Source organism: Lolium perenne, chromosome 2 (assembly GCF_019359855.2).
Source record: "Lolium perenne isolate Kyuss_39 chromosome 2, Kyuss_2.0, whole genome shotgun sequence".
Lineage (NCBI taxonomy): Eukaryota > Viridiplantae > Streptophyta > Magnoliopsida > Poales > Poaceae > Lolium > Lolium perenne.
Window position 1 is genome coordinate 39,790,806 of NC_067245.2, and position 18,207 is coordinate 39,809,012.

Genomic DNA, 18,207 nt, shown 5'->3' on the forward strand with positions numbered 1-18,207 from the left:
GCCTCCTTTTTTGCTAAGTTCTTTTTCCGGTTGCTTCTTCTCAACCACTTGTCTTTTTTCTTTTTCTCAGCCCCGCTCTCAAGCTTGGCCCAAGGCCATCGGGCTCTGAGGGATCCGCAAGGACCTCAACCCCTCCTCCTCGTTCAAGCCCGGCACCATCTGGTGCCGGCAACACCTCTGCCTCCCTTTCGGGGGGCACAACAAATTCGGGGCGTGCGGCCCCTTCACTGTCAGATCACCGCACGGAGGAGGATCTTTCCTTCCTCCCGGAACACCAAGACACCGGCGCCAGCAACACCGGCGCCGGAGAAGAAGAAGCTGCCGGGCGGGCGGAGCCTTTTGCTCCTCCTGTCCTCGAAAAGACAACTTCCGCGCCTGAATCTTCCGCGCCGGAAGGCTCCAAGACGGGTGACGCTCCTAGCGCTCCCCCTTCTCCACGCACCATCCTCATGCCTCCGCCTGAGACTCCTCGCGCCCAGCCCTCCAAGGCCGCTCCTGGCGCGCCGCCGGCTAAGACTTCCGGGGCCTCTTCTACCGCGCCGCCGCCCAAGCCCTCCAAGCTCATCAAGGGGAAGGCGACGGCCTCCAGCGCCCCTTCGGGCGGCCAGCAGCCCTTGGTGCTGCACGTCTCCAAGGCTGCCAAAAGCGCCAGCATGAAGGCCACCGGCCTCCTCGGCCGTATTACGGAGTTCCAGCGCCAAGGCCGGGACCTGGGGCACCTCCTGCCGTATGCCCAAAAGTGGAACGCCGCGGACATCACTCCGGCGACCCGCGGCATGGGCAAGGATCGGCTGCCGGCACCTGATCCTGTCGGGGATCGGTGTTCTGAGGAGCACTTCATGCGGCTCCGGGCTGCCGTAAAAGAGCTTGACAGCGCGTGGTACGATTCCACGAACAATCTGACGGTATGTTCTATTAACTTTCAACCTTTGCCGGTTTCTTTGTTTCCGGTTCTGCTTTATCTTTTCCTTAGTTTCATGCCGGTTTCTCTCTTGTCTATCTTCCCAGTCCCCGAGTTTTGTGGTGAGAGCGCAGCTCTTAGCGCAAAACTTAACTTAAGTTTCTAGCGTGAAACCGGCACTGCCAGTCCCCGAGTTTCGGGTTAAACATCTTCTCCTTAACACATAATTTACTTTAGAAACGCGCAAAACCGGCACTGCCAGTCCCCGAGTTTCGGGTTAAGAACTTTGTTCTTAGCGCAAAACTTTATCTTAAAAACGCGGAAAACCGGCGCTGCCAGTCCCCGAGTTTCGGGTTAAGAACTTTGTTCTTAGCGCAAAACTTAACTCATTTCTTCTTTTTCTTGAACAGGTCACCGCTGACACTCGGAAGGCCCTCTTCGAGGAGCTTTTATGGGAGCACCGGGAGCTCGCTGAGGCACACGACAAGTGCCAAGGTGAGTTTTTTATTCTACCGGCATCTTTGCTACCGGAAACCTTTTTTCCTTGTGACACTTACAATTTCTGTTCAACAGTGATCCCGGAAGCTTCCATCGATGCTCTCAAGGAGCAGCTCGCCACGGCCCAACGTACTATTTTTTCCTTTCTCCTTTGAACTTGGTTTCTTTTCAGTTTTACTAGTGTAACCTTGCTAACACTCATTTTTCCGGTTACAGGGGAGAAGGATGAGCTCAGCCGGCAGCACCAGGAGGAGCTAAACGCCCTCAAGACCAGCTACCAGGAGCTCAAGTCTCGATTGATTCAGTGGGGCTTGACCACGCCAAGGCCCTCAAGGCCGCTGAAGTGACCGCAGCGGCCAAGTTGGACGAGGCTCGGAGAATGCCTGCAATGCCACCGTGGTGTTGCGGGCGTAGCCGGAGGAGATGACCAAGGCCGGAAGGGTGCCGATGAGAAGGCCGCGCGGCTGGAGGAGGGGCACAAGGAGTGCGATCAGCTGATCCTGCAGACCGACACACTTGCCCTCCGTAAGTTGTTTTCTTTTACACTTTGACTACTGCATACGAGCCTTTTTTCCTTCGACCCCATTTTTGTTTCCGCTATCTTTCCGTCCGGTCTCTCTTCTTCCGGATTCTTTTCTCTCCGGTCTCTTTTTCTTCCGGTCTCTTTTTCTTCCGGACTCTTTTCCTTAAGCTTTTTCTTTCTTTGCACAGGCCTCTTTCCGGACTCGCAGAGGTATGCCGTCAAGAAGGTCGACGCGCAGCGCAAGGACAAAGGCCAAGCGGATCTTACCGTGCCATGGACGCCCAAGGACCATCTGGTCGCGCTTAACGCGCGGGTGTCCCATATGCGCTGCATAGACCGCAATCTTTCGGACATCCCTGATGTAGCTACCCAGCTATACAGGACTTTATGGCCTGGCGAGGAGGTGCCGGACACCTTCTCCCTCATCAACGACCGTCTGAAAGGTGCCGGCAGGAGGATCCGCGAGTGGCAGTGCTCTGCTGCCCGCGCTGGAGCGGACTCCGCCCTCCGCGTCGCCTGCTCCCGGTACCCGAGCTCAATCTCGGACGCCCTTGCGGCGTGCGCGAAGGCGCAGAAACGGATCTGGACCCGATCCTCTCCGCCAAGCGGCAGGATCGCGCGTACCGCATCGCGGAGTATGCCGACATGCGCACCTTCATCCCTCCCCCTCCTGGCGTCACGGATTATCTCGACGAGGAGGAGGGTGAAGCCGAAGAAGAGGTCCTGGGCAATATCTGTTAAATTCTGCCCCGGAATGCCGGGGCTTATGATGTAAAACTTAAGTTTGCCTGTGGTTGTGCTACAACATTTCCTGCCGGTAAGTTATACCGGTAGCTAAGTACTTATGAGTTTGCCTTAGCATATTTTGCTTTTGGTTCCGCTTTTATCCAGCACTGCAAAGATGTCACAATTGCTTCCGCATCCAATTTGATGCATACTTGGTTCTTTTGCCTTGGCTCTGTGCGCTTCTCTCGGGGCGTTCTTTGGCGTATGAGCACAAGGTTCTTTCACCAAACAAGCATCTTCTTGAACTTAGAAATAACTTTGAAATTTTGCAAAAAACCGGTTTAACCGGGGTTAATTAAATTTTTCAGATTGTTCTTTCCTGCTCTCCCTTTTCGCAGTTCATGTGCTTATCCCCTACCGGTTTATCTTGCTTGCCATGAAGCCGGTTTGCGGACAGCAGCAGAGTCGAAGACTCCGGTATGATTTAGCACACTACTAAACCGGAAAGAAAAAACATTCAATAAGCAACCGGTAAACTGAAAAAAATAGACAAGTTACATGCAACTTAAGTTGGGGTAGTCCCCGAGATTCACTCAAGGTTCCGGCATCTTTTATTCATAGCATATAAGGTACAAAAAGGAACTTCTTACACCACCACTTCAAGAGTAGAAAGGACGCAACAGAGCTACGTTCCATGGACGCTTGCTCTCCTCGCCGGACCTGTCCGCCTTTCCTTTCTTCCATTCCTGTGCATCTATCAAGTAGTATGCATCATTGTGAAGCACCTTGCTTACAATGAAGGGACCTTCCCACGGTGGCAAAAGCTTATGCCGGCCTTCAGTGCGCTGCACCAGGCGAAGTACAAGATCTCCTTCCCGGAAAACTCTTGGGTTAACCTTCCGGTTATGATAGCGTCTTAGGTTTTGCTGGTAAATGGCTGTTCTTGCCAAAGCCAGCTCTCTTGCTTCTTCTAGCAAGTCCACATCGTTTTCTCTGGCCTCTTTGACCTCTTGCTCAGTATAGAGCTGTACCCGTGCGGAATCATGGATGATATCGGTTGGTATCACCGCTTCTGCTACATAAACCATGAAGAAGGCAGTGTAACAGGTAGACCGGATTGGACTTGTTCTTATACTCCACAGTACTGATGCTAGCTCATCGAGCCAACATCCCGGTGACTTTTCCACCGCATCAATGAGTCTAGGCTTGATACCGGAAAGCACCAAGGCATTCATTCTTTCTAGTTGGCCATTGCCACGTGGATGTGCCATCGAGCACAAATCCAACCGGATGTTCTTTTCTTCACAGAACCTTTTGAACTCACCTTGAGCAAAGTTGGTTCCGTTATCGGTGATGATCTTGTGCGGGTATCCATACCGCAAAATGACATCTTTCAAGAATTTCACAGCTGTATGCCCATCACACTTTGCGATAGGTTTTACTTCCAGCCACTTGGTGAACTTATCCACCATGACCAAGATGTGAGTCATGCTGCTTCTTGCAGTTTTGAATGGTCCAACCATGTCAAGGCACCAAACAGCGAATGGCCATGTTAGCGGTATTGTCTTTAAACCGGATCTTTGGGGTATGGTTTTGCTTGGCGTACCTCTGGCAGCCGTTGCATTTTCTTACCAAATCCTCAGCGTCCTCCAAAGCAGTGGGCCAATAGAACCCATGCCGGAATACTTTTGCTACCAAAGCCCTTGATGAAGCATGATGCCCACATTCTCCTTGGTGAATTTCCTCAAGCATTTCTTTTCCTTCCTCCGGTTCCACACACCTTTGAAGGACACCGGTAACGCTTCTTTTGTACACCTCACCATTGATGAATGTGTAAGCTTTGGACCTTCTTTGTATCCTCCTTGATTCATTTTCGTCAGCCGGCAAGGTGCCGCTGATCAGGAATTCCTTAATAGGTTTAACCCATGATGGTATTTCTCGAACCAAAAACACCGGTGCATCTATCTCCATGCTATCTACCAGCATCGTTTCTTCCGGTATGGGTACAGCAGTCCCCGAGCCTACCGGAGCAGTCCCCGAGCTTGCCGGAGCAGTCCCCGGGTTCCCTTCATCGATATCCATGGGTACTACGTGTGACTCTGGTACAAAAATTGATTCTGATTCCGGGCTCGGCTTGATCGATGGCACTCTTAGGTGAGCCAAAGCTATTCCAGGAGGAATTTCTTGCCTAGATGAGCCCAACTTGGACAAAGCATCCGCGGCTTCATTTTCTGCTCGCGGCACATGGTGAAACTCACATCCTTCAAAGAATCCGGCAATCTTTTGCACGTGAAACCGGTACGAGGCCATGTTGGCGTCTTTTGCATCCCAATCTCCTGAGCACTGCTGTACCACAAGGTCTGAATCGCCATAGCAAATGATCCGGTGTGCACCGATCTCTTTTGCGACCTTAAGCCCATGGATCAAAGCTTCATATTCAGCGACATTGTTCGATGCCCTGAAATGTACTTGCAAAACATACCGGAGGTGGTCTCCTTTTGGTGAAGTAAGCACCACACCAGCACCTAGACCTTCCTTGAGCTTAGATCCATCAAAGTGCATCTTCCAGTATTCTATCCTCTGATCTGGCGGTTTGTATTGTATCTCCGCCCAATCAACAAGGAAATCAGCCAAAGCCTGTGATTTTATGGCATCTCTTCTTTCATATACCGGCACGTACGGTGATATCTGGATCGCCCATTTTGCAATCCGACGCTGGCATCTTTGTTGCACATGATGTCGGAAATTGGTGCTTCACTCACCACCTTCATGGGGTGCTCCTCAAAGTAGTGCTTGAGTTTTGTGGCGGCCATGTACACGCCATAAGTCATTTTCTGGAAGTGAGGGTAGTTTTGTTTTGAGAGGGAGAGCACCTCGCTCAAGTAGTATACCGGCCTCTGGACGGTTTTTTCTTCCTCTTCTCTTTCAACCACAACCACTACACTCACAACCCGGTTTGTTGCTGCTATGTATAACAGCATAGGCTCCCTTTCTAGAGGTGAAGCCGGTATGGAGTGCTGTGGCTAGCATCGTTTTTAGCTCCTTAAACGCTGCGTGCACTGAGGGGTCCAGACGAACGTGTCAGATTTCTTCATGAGAGCATAGAGTGGCAGAGCTTTTTCTCCCAACCTGCTTACAAACCGGCTCAGCGATGCCAAGCTTCCGGTAAACTTTTGCACATCTTTTAACTCTCGAGGGATAGCCATTCTTTCTATCGCCCGGATCTTTACCGGATTAACCTCTATGCCCCGGCTTGAAACCAGGAAACCGAGCAGCTTGCGGCGGGGACACCACCGGTACATTTTGCCGGATTGAGTTTCATCCGGAACCGCCTTAGGTTATCGAATGTTTGCCGGATGTCATCGATTAAAGTGTTTTTTACCTTAGTTTTTATCACGATGTCATCCACATAGACTTGCACATTTTTTCCAATTTGATCAAACAAGCATTTTTGCATACAGTGGGTACGTTGCACCAGCGTTGCGCAACCCAAAAGGCATAGTGACATAGCAATAAGCCCCGTGCGGGGTAATGAACGCAGCTTTTATTTGATCTTCCTTTTTAAGGGAATTTGGTGGAAACCGGAATAGGCATCCAGGAAGGACAACAACTCACACCCATCAGTTGAATCAATCACTTGATCGATTCGTGGCAAAGGAAAAGGATCTCTTGGGCAAGCCTTGTTCAGGTTGGTGTAGTCGATGCACATGCGCCACACCTTCGGAGCTTTTGCCTCCAGGTTCTCATCTTTCTTCTTTTCAACCATTACCGGATTGGCCAGCCACTGCGTGTGCGTGACCTCCACAATGAATCCGGCAACAAGCAGCTTGGTTACTTCTTCTCCTATGATCTTTCTTCTGTCTTCGGCGAACCGACGCGATGGTTGCCGCACCGGCTTGGCATCTTTCCGGACGTTTAGAGAGTGCTCAGCCAGCTCCCTCGGAACACCTACCAAATCATCGATTGACCAGGCAACGATATTCCGCTTCTCACGGAGGAAGCTGACGAGCGCGCTTTCCTATGCTTGATCAAGGCGGCGCCGATACGAACGGTGCGCTCCGGGTAAGCCGGATCCAGCACAATGTTCTTTGTTTCATTGGTTGGCTTGAATGCCGGTGTGCCCATGTTTTCACTCATTGCCGCCAAACTCATTTGTGAGGATTGAGCCAGCGCAACAGCTGTACGCATTCTTTTCTTTTCCTCCGCGATCACCAGCGATTCTGCTAGGTTTGATCCGGCAGATGCGATTTCAGTGAGATCTTATAGTTTCCCACCACGATCAATGGCCCACGAGGTGCCGGCATCTTCATCTTGAGGTAAGCCGTATGAGTGGTGGCCATGAAAGCAGCCAACGCCGGTCTCCCAAAGAATGCATGGTAGGGACTGTCCGGATCCACCACCTCAAACTCCAGATTTTCCACCCGGCAATTGTCACGTCCTCCAAATGCCACGTCCACCCGAACTTTTCCTATCGGGGCACAGGACAAGCCAGGGACGATCCCATGGAACGTTGTGCGCGTTGGCTGAAGCATGTTTTCTGTTATGCCCAGCGTTTGCATGGTGTGCTTGTACATGATGTTGATGCTACTGCCATTGTCTATCAGCACCTTGCTGAACTTCACTCGAGTTTGCGGCCCTTTCATGATCGGGTCCACAAAAAGAGCATATCCACCAGTTCGGCATGATCTTTGGGTGATCCTTGGATGACCAGGTAATTTCCGATTGGACCACATCATGTACTTGGGAACTGCCGGCATCACAAAGCATTGACCTCCATGGAGCGCCGGTGTACACTTTGCCGGTCTGTTGGCTCGGTGACAAAGACAACACAGCACAGATGCGGATCTTCGTAAACATTCCGGCCTAAAGGTGCCGGTGGAGGTGGCTGGTTATCATTTTGCTCCACCGGTTAACTTGCTGGTCTTCGCTGCCGGTTTGGCTGCACCGGTAAGGCGTTTGCCGGTAAGTGGTGGTGGTGGCGGTAGCTGTTGTTGCTGCCGCGGCATGTCTTGCGGTGGCCGCGCATCTTTCTTGTTCCTTTTTGCATCAAGTACTTGGTCCAGGTACAATCCTTCGTCGATGGTTTGACGGATGTGCCGGATTCGGCGTGTGCCACCGGCAAGGTTGATCCATGGCAGCTTCCATGGTGTATTTCGCGGGTTCTTGCAGTTCTTCTTACGGACCCAGGGTTTCTTTTCCACCCATTGTTTCTTAGGACCTGCCCATGGCTGCGATCCGGTTTTTGCCTCTCATTTGTCGCTGGCCTCAAAGTTTTCTGCACGCGGCAACTTGCTGCGGACCGTACCTTCGATCCGAGAAAATCTTCCCTTCTTTTGTTATTCCGGTTGTCCGGTGTTGTTCGTGGCGCAGCTGTTCCGGCTCGGTTGCACGGCCGGTTGCGTTGGGTCTCCCAACGCATAGCTATCCGCCACACGTATCATCTCCGCCAACGTTGTCGGCATGTTGCGCTGCAACATTTGCCACTACGGGGAACCTCTGCGGCATCCACGGCTAAACCCCGCCATGGAGAGTGCCTCGATCCCCCCCTCACAGGAGGTCCAAGTGGTGTTCCACCGGGCTAGATAATCCCGGTCTGTTTCATTCGGGCGCTGCACGCACAGAGCAAGTTGCTGCGGCCTGTTTGGCCTATGATAGGTTCTGCTGAAATTGCTCACAAAGGCCTCCTCAAAATCCAGCCAGACTTTTATTATTCAGGCCGGCAAGTTGTTTAGCTTGATTCTTGCCGGTCCAACCAAAACGATGGTATGATCCTCACGGCCCAACGCCGGTTTCCTCCTCCTGCTACGGTTCCTCCACCGCCGCAACGTATACCGCGGTCACGTAATCCGCGAGCCAATCTTCCGGCTTCGTGGTGCCGTCATACGTCTTTGTGTCACGGGGCAACATAAAGTTGCGAACTGGTGGTTTTTCTTTCATGATCCTTGGGCCAAAACACTTTGGACCTGGAGGACCTTCCTCCTCGATCATTTCGACAAGTATACTCTATCCAGACGGTGCCTCGCATCCCGTTCCGGTAAGTATCTCTCTCCAGGCGTTCTCCCAATGGGTTCGGTATGCTGCCGGTCTCGTGGAATCGGCTTCATCGTGACATTCCGGTACCGCGGCCCTTGCCTGCCGATACCTTGGGGGATCTATTTCCTCCTCCTCGTACGCTGCCCTTGCAGCTCGATAGTTTTGCCCGGTCTCATATCTACCGGTATGATTGTTTCCGGCATAGCCTACGGCGTAGCCTCGCTCTGCCCCTTGGCTTTTTCTACCGGCATCGTGTTGCCCGGCTTGTTGCTTTCCGGCAAGAACCGGATCGTACACGATCATCTGCTGCGCATTCACTTCTTTTTCTCTCCTTCTATCCGGATGGGGGACGAAGCCTGCCCATGGGATTCGCTACCGGCATTCTTTGTTGAACGCGCGGATTTTGAGGCCGCTGCCTTGTTCGGCTTAGCCAGCTGCTCAGCATTTTGCTGCTCAATGGTTTCCAGCAGCTCTCTAACACGCTCCTGTTGCTTTACCAAAGCCTCTCCGAAAGCGACTCGCACAGCTCTACAGCGGCCTTAGCAGCTTTTATAGTTTTATCCGGGCTGCTATACTTAGGCTTTTCCACGATGCTAACAGATGCAGAGGCGCTCTTGCCGGTAAGAATCTCTTTGCGCAAATCTTGATCTAGGTTGCGAGCTTTTAGCCGGTTTTCCGGCATCCTAGCAGCATGCGCGCTAACGAAGCAAAGCCATGGGCAGCGTTATACTCACGTACGGTTAGGTTCAGCTCGCGCTGCGCCCTGACGATGTCCTTGCCGCTCTCCAGCATCATCTGGAGCAGCGCCTCCAGCTCCGCCTGATACGCTGCCCGATCGATTAAATGAGAGATGGGGGTGGCGAGGACGTTCATCGCCGCCTGGAGCGGTGTCTCCGGTGGCGCGGATGATGCTCCCGCTGCGCCTGCGCCGCGCTCCAGCGGTGGCTTAGCCGCACGGGTCGAAACCGCGCGACCGGCACCTTCAGCCGCAACCTCCTTTCTGCACCAGCCACACCGGTCATCATTACCTCGACGCTGCCGGCGGCGCGGCCAGCACAGAGCCATCTTGGCGGGTCCGATGCCACCAGCACCGGCGAGAGGCGCTGGCGCACGGGACGGTGCCGAAGTAGACGCGATGGCTGCCGAACTCGATGATGCGGCCGTTCTTGGGGAAGACGCCGCCGTTGGCGAAGCAGCCCGCGTTGTCGTTGATGAAGTCCATGGCGTAGATGCTCTGCACCAACGCGGACACCGTACGCTCGCCGGAGATCTCGAGAACGCCCGCCCGAATGTGAACTCCATCAAGCGCCACTTCATGCCCCACGGTGGGCGCCAACTGTCGTCGTGGTGAACGAGCAGATGCCATAGGATGGCTTAGATTGGGGCCGAATGGACGCAAGAGGATTCGGGGGAGGGTTTGCGATCAGGTGGGAAGAGATTCCGGATGGTTTCCTCAAGAACTTGGCCAAGGCCAGAGGTTGAAGAAGAAAGACACAAGGAAGAACTCCCTCTAGATCACCATGTTCATAGATTCACACAAGTTACAGGCTCTGCCTTCCTGCATACACGCGTACATACTTGCCCGTGAAGATGGGCTGCCCCCTCTCCTTATATAGGGGAAAGGGTGGCTTACACTGCAAGAAACCCTAATGGCATCTTTGACTGGACAAACTACTTTCTGAGTTCTTGTACAAAGCTACTTTAGCGCTCTCGTACAAAGCTACTTTAATCATAGATGACACCGGGGCCTTCTTCTATCATAGAAGCTGACGTCCCCCGGCTTCTTTCTCCGTCACCTCTCTCTTTGGCGCCAGGGCTCTGAATAAAGTTACTTGGCTTAGCTCATCCTTGTCTTCTTGCTCTGAAGAGAATCTTTGACCAGTCCTGCCGACAGGCTCTCCTTTCCGGTATCTTTTATACCGGGTCCCGGCATACCCCTTTGGGGATACCGGCTTAGCCTTGCTCTTCCGGATTCCTACTAGGCTTCCGGCAAGAACTTTAAACCGGTATCTCGATGGCTCAAACCATCCGGTTTGGCATGCCTTTGGCATACCGGGGGTTATCCCCCCAACAGTGCATAAAACATGTAGATAACATCAATAATGTGGCATAGAACATAAGAAATTATCGATACGTTGGAGACGTATCAGGTACCACCGGCCAAGGTGGTGCCCTGATGGACTCAGCCGTTCCCAAAAGCGTAGGGTTCAGCGACTGCGCGGCTTGGAGGAAGCCGAAAGGTTATACCTGCACACACTAAGGAAGGCGCGGCCTGATCTGGCCGCGAAGATCCAGCGAACCCTGGATGAAGAGGGTCGACCACAAAAAATGGAGTGGCGCCCCAAGCAAAGGAAAGCCGATGATGAAACATCGGCTGGCACAAACATGGTGTTCATCCTCCCTTCGGAGTTCAGTGCTCCAGGATTAGACGAGGCACCTGAGGCACAACTTGACTGCGGCCCACGGCCGGTTATCTTTGAGAAGCCACGAGAAAGAAGCTACAGACATCTGAAGGCCCTGTACTTGCGAGGTTATATCGATGGGAGGCCTGTCAACAAGATGCTGGTGGACACCGGAGCGGCAGTCAACATTATGCCATACTCTATGTTACGTCGGTTGGGACGCTCTAGCTCGGATCTGATCAAGACCAACGTGACATTGAGCGATTTCAACGGCCAAGCGTCTGACGCACAAGGTGTTCTGAACGTGGATCTGACCGTAGGAAGGAAAACTATCCCTACAACGTTCTTCATCGTCGATAGCAAGAGCACCTATGCTGTTCTGCTAGGAAGAGATTGGATCCACGCCAACTGTTGCATTCCCTCCACGATGCACCAATGCGTAATACAGTGGGATGGAGATGAGGTAGAGGTCGTCCAGGCCGATGACTCAGCCGAGATTTCAACGGCTGGCATGAACGCTTGGGAAACAGCAGGCCAAGAGCCACTCTCAGGTATCAATTTGGACGACTGCGAGCGCATCGACGTGACGAAGGGCAGGGTTAGGCTGGTCTTATCCACTGGCCTGACTATGTAGCAAGAACAAACCGATGAGCAAACGTGGCGAGGCCGATCCTGGGGATCGGCCCCAAAGATCTATGAAGGAACATTACAAAACCTTCATTGAGCGCTTCGATCAATATGGAGGCCGATTCCAGCAATCGGCCAAAATTATCCTCACCACATGTTCTGCTTGTGTTCAACATCGATCTACTGGGCAGTGGTTTTACGTCGACTGATGAGTTAGGAAAAATCAACATTAGTCCTACCGGAGCCGACGTGCAAATACATGTGCCTTGGTTAACTACAGAGCCGATATCTGCAGTTCCCTGACAGATTCGGCTCGGGGGGGGCATATAATCAGATGAACATGTGCAGATGGACATGTGTGCAGTGAAATATTGGGGGCCGATAGAAAAAATCGGCCAGTAAAAAAAAATATACTCATAGTGGGTATACAGCCGATGCACAGACATCGACTTTAGAATAGAAAGCCGATGCATGGCCATCGACTCAAGAGGTACAGCTGATATAAGCAGAAGTCCGATGGAGCAGTTGTTGAGTTACAAGGAGAGGCTCTACTGGATGAATTCCTTCTCAAGACCTCCAACTCCTTCTGCAAGTCTTCAAGTTCAGCAGTGCCAGTGTAAGCATGCAGATCAGGTTAAGGGTGAGTCCAACAAAGGGAGCATACCTATCCTAGGAGCATGAGCACAGCCGATGACGAATCAAGCGGCTATGGCGTTTTTTGCCTGGCGTGGACCAAGGTGGCGGCTTGGTCGATGTCACTTTCAGAGGTTGTTACGTCCAGAGTCTTGGAGGGCATCAGAAATTCAAAACATCCTCACCGGAAGTTGCATCAGTCTGCCAAAGATGATGAGCCGATCTGATCAGCAAGGCGCGAAGGATTGAACTAGGAGGAGTCGGAAGGCCATTATATTTGAGGCTTCTTAGTTCAAGGAACGGATTTGCTGATCTTTCCGAACCCTTTCAGTGCGTCGGTTCTTTGGGCGTAAGCTTTCCTGCCACGTTTTGATGGGAGCTAAAGAGGCTCGGGGGGGCAGCTCACCCTGAAATATCTTTGCTCTGGAGAGCCGATTTTGTTGGAATCGGCTGGTTCTGCATTATAACTTGGAGGCCGATGGTGACACATTTGGCTGATTCGTTACTGTTCTCGCCTTGGATGAGGCTCGGGGGGCAACTCGCCCGAAAGGTTCTTTGCTCTGGGGAGCCGATTTTGTTGGAATCGGCTGGCTCTACATCGCAACTGTTCTGAAGAGTGGTGCTCTTGTTACGGAGTTATCAGTTTCAGCATCCAAGATGATTCAGCAATAGTTCCAGGGCTCTCTCTTAAAGACGCATGCTCAAGACCAAATCGCCGGCCTGCTGCGATCGGCTGTACCAAGTGCTATCGTCATCGGCGGAGCTGGCTAACTTGGAGGGATGATTGAATTGGCCTGTCTCGCAGATTATCGTGAAAGGACCGATGCGTTGCTATCGGCTCATTAAGCATTGGCTAAGGGGACAAATCGACAAAATCAGTATGAGGGGAAATCGGCTAAGGGAAATCGGCAAAATCAAATTGGGGAAATTCTTCATTGATAAGCAAGATTTCTTACATAAAGAGCTGATTGCTCTCAAAAGGAAGTACTAGGGGATACATTGCCCCGTCTACTACTACTGATCCTATGCTAATGGTCCTATCTATGGGCCGTCGCTGCCCTCGTCGTCGCCGTCGTCGCCGCTATCGGCGCTACTCCCGGCGGGCTCGTCGTCGCTGCTCCAGCGGCCGCCAACCGGGCCTTCATTGTCCTCATCCTCTTCGTCAGCGTCGTCGTCTTCGCTGTCGAAGTCGCTGAGGTTCCCCGGCCAGGGACAAAAGCGTTTGGCCGGTGGCTCGTCGGAGGAGGTGTCATCCTCCTCCTCCTCCTCCTCCTCCTTCTCCTCCTCCTCCTCCTCCTCGGGAGAGGTGAAGTCGTCACAGGAGAAGCGATCGTCATCGCTCTCCTCCTCCGTTTCCCCGTCGGCGAGGAAGCGGAGGTCACTCTCCCCGTCGGTCAAGGACTTGTCGTCCTCAGACCAGACGGAGAAATCATGGCTGGATTCCTCCCCGGCCTCGATGGCGCGGCGGGTGTTCGCCGCATGGACCTCCTCCGGGTTATGCGCCGCGTCGGCTCGCGAGAAGAGGAGGATTGGCTGGAAAGGTCCGATGAAGCAGAGGAGGAAGAAGACATGGTGGCGCAGGAGGGCTTTTGGAGTGCTAATGCGAAGGGGATGCGGAAGTAAACTGTTTGGAGCGGTTAAATAAAAGGGGATATAGTGGAAATTCAATGCCACAGCAGTTTCCGAGGAAGTGGTGCCTAAAAAAAAAACTGCCAGGTCACGCGGAGAAGTTGAGAAGGCAAGGCATCATGATGAAGGATACTGCGACGGTTCTGCCACGACATGACCCGACGAAGAAAAAGCAGAGTGATTTTGGAATTATCAATTCCAAAACCAGGGGGGCATGTGTTATCACCAGAATTTGACCGAGTCAGAGGTGGGCCGCGATCAAGATGGGCTTGAAGAATATACATGGAAGAATATACGTGAATCGGCCTTATATGCAAAGTTTGGGCTAGATTGCCCGTGTATCTGTAATATAGTAGATCGCATCTTAGATTAAAAGATAGAGTTTAACCCGTGCACGGTTAGGTGCACGCCTAAATTAGAAAGTCCCCTGGACTATAAATATGTATCTAGGGTTTATGAAATAAACAACAACCATCGTTCACCACAAATCAATCTAGGCGCATCGCCAACTCCTTCGTCTCGAGGGTTTCTTCCGGGTAAGCATCATGCTGCCTAGATCGCATCTTGCGATCTAGGCAGTACAAGTTTATTCGTTGCCATGCGTTGCTCGTACTGAAGCCTTTTTGATGGCGAGCAACGTAGTTATCTTAGATGTGTTAGGGTTAGCATTGTTCTTTGTATCATATGTTGTCGTAGTGCAACCCTTATACATCTAGCCGCCCTTACACCTATCCTAGGTGTAGGGGCGGCACCCCGCTTGATTATCATTTAGTAGATCCGATCCGTTACGGTTGCTCCTTGTTCTTCAAGGATTAGTTTAATATCTGCAATAGTTAGGCCTTACAAAGGGTTGGAGGATCCAGCGGCGCGTAGGGTGTAGTTTGCTAGCCCTAGACAGGATGTTCCGGGGATCAACCTCATGTTGGTTTTTAGGCCCTGTCTAGGATCGGCTTACGATCACCGTGCGTGGCCGCGAGGCCCAATCGTGAGTAGGATGTTCCGATTATGCGGTGAAAACCCTAAATCGTAGTAGATTGCTTTAGCTTTATCTTGATCAAGTAGGACCACCATATATTCGTACACCTCGTGCGAATCATGGGTGGATCGGCTCTTTGAGCCGATTCACAGGACAACCTGAGAGCCGATCGAGGCTCGTATTTAATGTTTACGTGTATGCCATGCAGGAAACTAAGCGAGGCATCTCCATCACCTTCCTGACCAGGTATAGGTCAGGTGGCACGCCCTTGCATCAGCATCGGACGTGCGTGCCGGAGTCTTTGCGGGCCGTCGCTCGGAGGGACCAGGGCCAGCCGCAGCCCTAAGTTGCTCCCGGCTCTCCTGTGTTGCCCGTCGCTGCTCGCCGGTGGGTTTCTGACCGCAACAGTTCTTTATTATCAAGATTAAGATAAGCAGCGTTGGAGGCCCACGACACAAGCTACGAGGAGTAGGGAGACCACAAGGCCAAGCTCACCATGGTGGTCCCTAGCCTCCTCGAGCATCGCATCGCCTCCTCCTTTTGAGTACCTCTCCATCACGAAGAAAAACTTGTGACATAATTTACATGATTTTTCTAAGCCGGAGAAGGAGGTGAAAGTCATCTTCTTCCATGGAAGAGGGCAGATCCTGCTGTCCCACAGCCCCCGCCAAGGAGGAATCAAAGCCATCATCAACACCAACTCCTCCTAGGCATAAGGGGAGCATCTCCATCGGCACGTTCACTATCGGCATCGTCAACACCATAACCATCTTTGAGATCGACATACCCCCCCTTGTAGTTTGCGCAGATCGGAACCCTAGAACATACTTGTTGTGTCTTGTGCATGATTATAGTTGGCTTATCGAGATTGTTTTGTGGTGACATTATTTTTTCAGATTGTGTAATCCATAAGCCACTGATAATTTCCATGTTTCAATGTTGTGATTAACTCCCCATTTTTCTCGTATGTATGTCTGCATCTATCTCAGCCTCCATTCATTAGGAATAAAATTTGACAAGATATTCACAATGTTTATCTAGAAATCTATGTGCTACATAAATTCATGCAGTTCTTAGAAACGTTTGTCTCCCATAAGTGCACACAAAACTAATCCTCTTGCTACATAGAGGGTTGGATTTTCTCTGAAAAGAGTTAGTTACTTTGTAAACTTTCTGGTGTTTTACTTTTTTGCACCTTAATTATACACCAAAATACGAAATCATTTGCATTTTTTTATTGTTTTCTTTTGCTAAAATTCTAAACTAATTATTTCAGCTCTTCGTTGGTTTGGCACTCATTACTTATCTAAATTCTAAAGGTACTATAATTGATCCTCTGAACTTATGGGTTATCAAAAACTATTTTGATGATGTTAGTGTAAAGCGTAGTGCTTTCGGTAAGCTAGTTTGATAAGGTTACATTAAAGCTATTTTTACTCTTTTTCAGTTTTGTTTTATTTGTTTTAGTTGCTATGGCTCTGCTCAAGTCATTAGTTCCTCACTTTTAAGCTATATGTATTTGGTAAAGGACCCAAAAAACCACCTGAGTTAGATGATTCGTTTTCCGTTCCTCCTAGTGTCGTAGAAGATATTATGAAAGATCTGCTTTCAGGTGATTGAAGTGAGAGGCCTACATCAAGGTGTACTTTATTTAAATTCTACGGTATTTCTCATGATGAAGTCAAAGAGAAATTATTTTATGTATATCTTAAAGGGTGAAGCTAAAATTGGTATCTAGCATACCAACAGATTTGATTGGTAATCTTAAGAAGCCATATTATATGAAGTGTTGTTCCTTCTAATGGTCTTTCAAAAAGTATTATATCGATAAATTTATATGTGAAGTCTCTCAATACTATAAGAACTTTGTGGACAATTTTGCTGGAGAAAGATTTAACAATAACTGCGAGCTACATAAATATAATGCGGTCAAATGGACAGTAGCTCCTAGCCCGGCCATGCATGTGAACCAGAACCGGAAGAGAGCTAGGACATCTTCAACGGCGCGACGCAAACGGATGCTAAGCGTCCGTCGAGCCGAAAATTGCGTTTAGTACCACCTCCAGCGGGGCACGCAAAGTGATCGGGCCGGCCGCGGCGACGCAAACCTGGCCCAAATATGCGCCTCGGATGCATCTGCGCGGACGCGCAAAGTGTCCGCTCGCGTCTTGCGGACGTTTCGTCTGGCCCGCCTGGCAGTGACCCAGCGTCGATGCGTCTTCTCCGCCAGTACTGGCGCCGAGGCGTCGCTTCGGCAGTCTGCGGCCGCGTAAATGGTGATGCATCGCGTGGCGTGTGGCCCCGCCTACCTCTGCGCACGTAGTAATGGTGATGCCACGCGTGGCGCGGCCGTCGCCTTGCCTCCGACCTATATAAACAGGGGCGTGAGCATCTCATCTCCTCCCCACTAATCCCTAGCCGCCGCATAACCTCCATCGTAGCGCCGCTGCCGCTCAGCCTCCACCGGAGCCACCATGAGCAGCGCCGGCCGCGGCCAGGCTGCCGCGCCTCCACCTCCACCTCGCTCTCCACCTCCTCCCGGCCTCGAGCTCCGACCAGGAGTTCGACAACGACGACAGCACCGACGACCTCCTCGACCCTGTGAGGGACGCCGAGGCCCTGGCTCTCGCGGAGGAGGAAGCAGAGGAGGAGCGGGCGGCCCATGCGGTGGTCGACGCCGAGCTGGAACAACGCAGGGTGGCGGCCACCGCAGCCGCAGAGGCTCCGACTCCGACATATCATGGTCTTCCGATGACCCAGATGCGCCTACCCAGGAGGAGAGGACGGCAGAGCAGAGGGCTATAGTCGAGTCCTTCGAGACGCTCAAGGACGACGCTGCCACCGCGAGGCTGCGGCAGTGCTTGCTAGAGGACGCGGCGGTGCACCGAGCCCTAGCAGCCGCACGGGAGGCGGCGGAGAAGCAGGCGAGGGAGCATAGCAACAACGGGGTCGGCCCGTTAGGCAACAAGTAGTCTAGACTTCTAGAACTACTTTGTATAGTTTTTATGCCTTTAAATGTACTACTTTTTATGCTTTCAAATATGTTGCAAATCTAAAAATGGGTCGCCCGGTGGGAACACATCCAGACGCAGATGACGCGCGGACAAAATATGTCCGCGGCGCGCGTAAACGGACTCTCGCGACCACTTTTGAGCGTCCGAAATACATGGGTCCGTTGGAGATGCCTTTATTGCAAGGCGTTCCATTCCGTTTTGGCGACATCGTGGTCGCAAAATCTCCAAGATGACATATACCGGTC

General features: G+C 51.7%; 1 protein-coding gene across 1 annotated transcript; it reads left to right on the plus strand.

The window, feature by feature from the left end:
• The first annotated feature begins 653 nt into the window (after positions 1-653).
• Positions 654-17,920, plus strand: LOC139835458 (uncharacterized). The gene is made up of 8 exons (XM_071825311.1): positions 654-905; positions 1,312-1,396; positions 1,475-1,528; positions 1,616-1,708; positions 1,814-1,924; positions 2,111-2,490; positions 17,508-17,645; positions 17,723-17,920. The coding sequence occupies exons 1-8, from the start codon at positions 654-656 to the stop codon at positions 17,918-17,920; spliced, it is 1,311 nt and encodes a 436-aa protein (XP_071681412.1).
• The last annotated feature ends 287 nt before the right edge of the window (positions 17,921-18,207 follow it).

What these genes read in the sequence shown, in the direction of transcription:
- LOC139835458 (XM_071825311.1), top strand. Translation starts at nt 654, where the DNA reads ATGAAGGCCACCGGCCTCCTCGGCCGTATTACGGAGTTCCAGCGCCAA. An exon ending in ATTCCACGAACAATCTGACG is followed by an intron (nt 906 to 1,311) that starts GTATGTTCTATT and finishes TTTCTTGAACAG; the next exon opens with GTCACCGCTGACACTCGGAA. An exon ending in GTCTCGATTGATTCAGTGGG is followed by an intron (nt 1,709 to 1,813) that starts GCTTGACCACGC and finishes TTGCGGGCGTAG; the next exon opens with CCGGAGGAGATGACCAAGGC.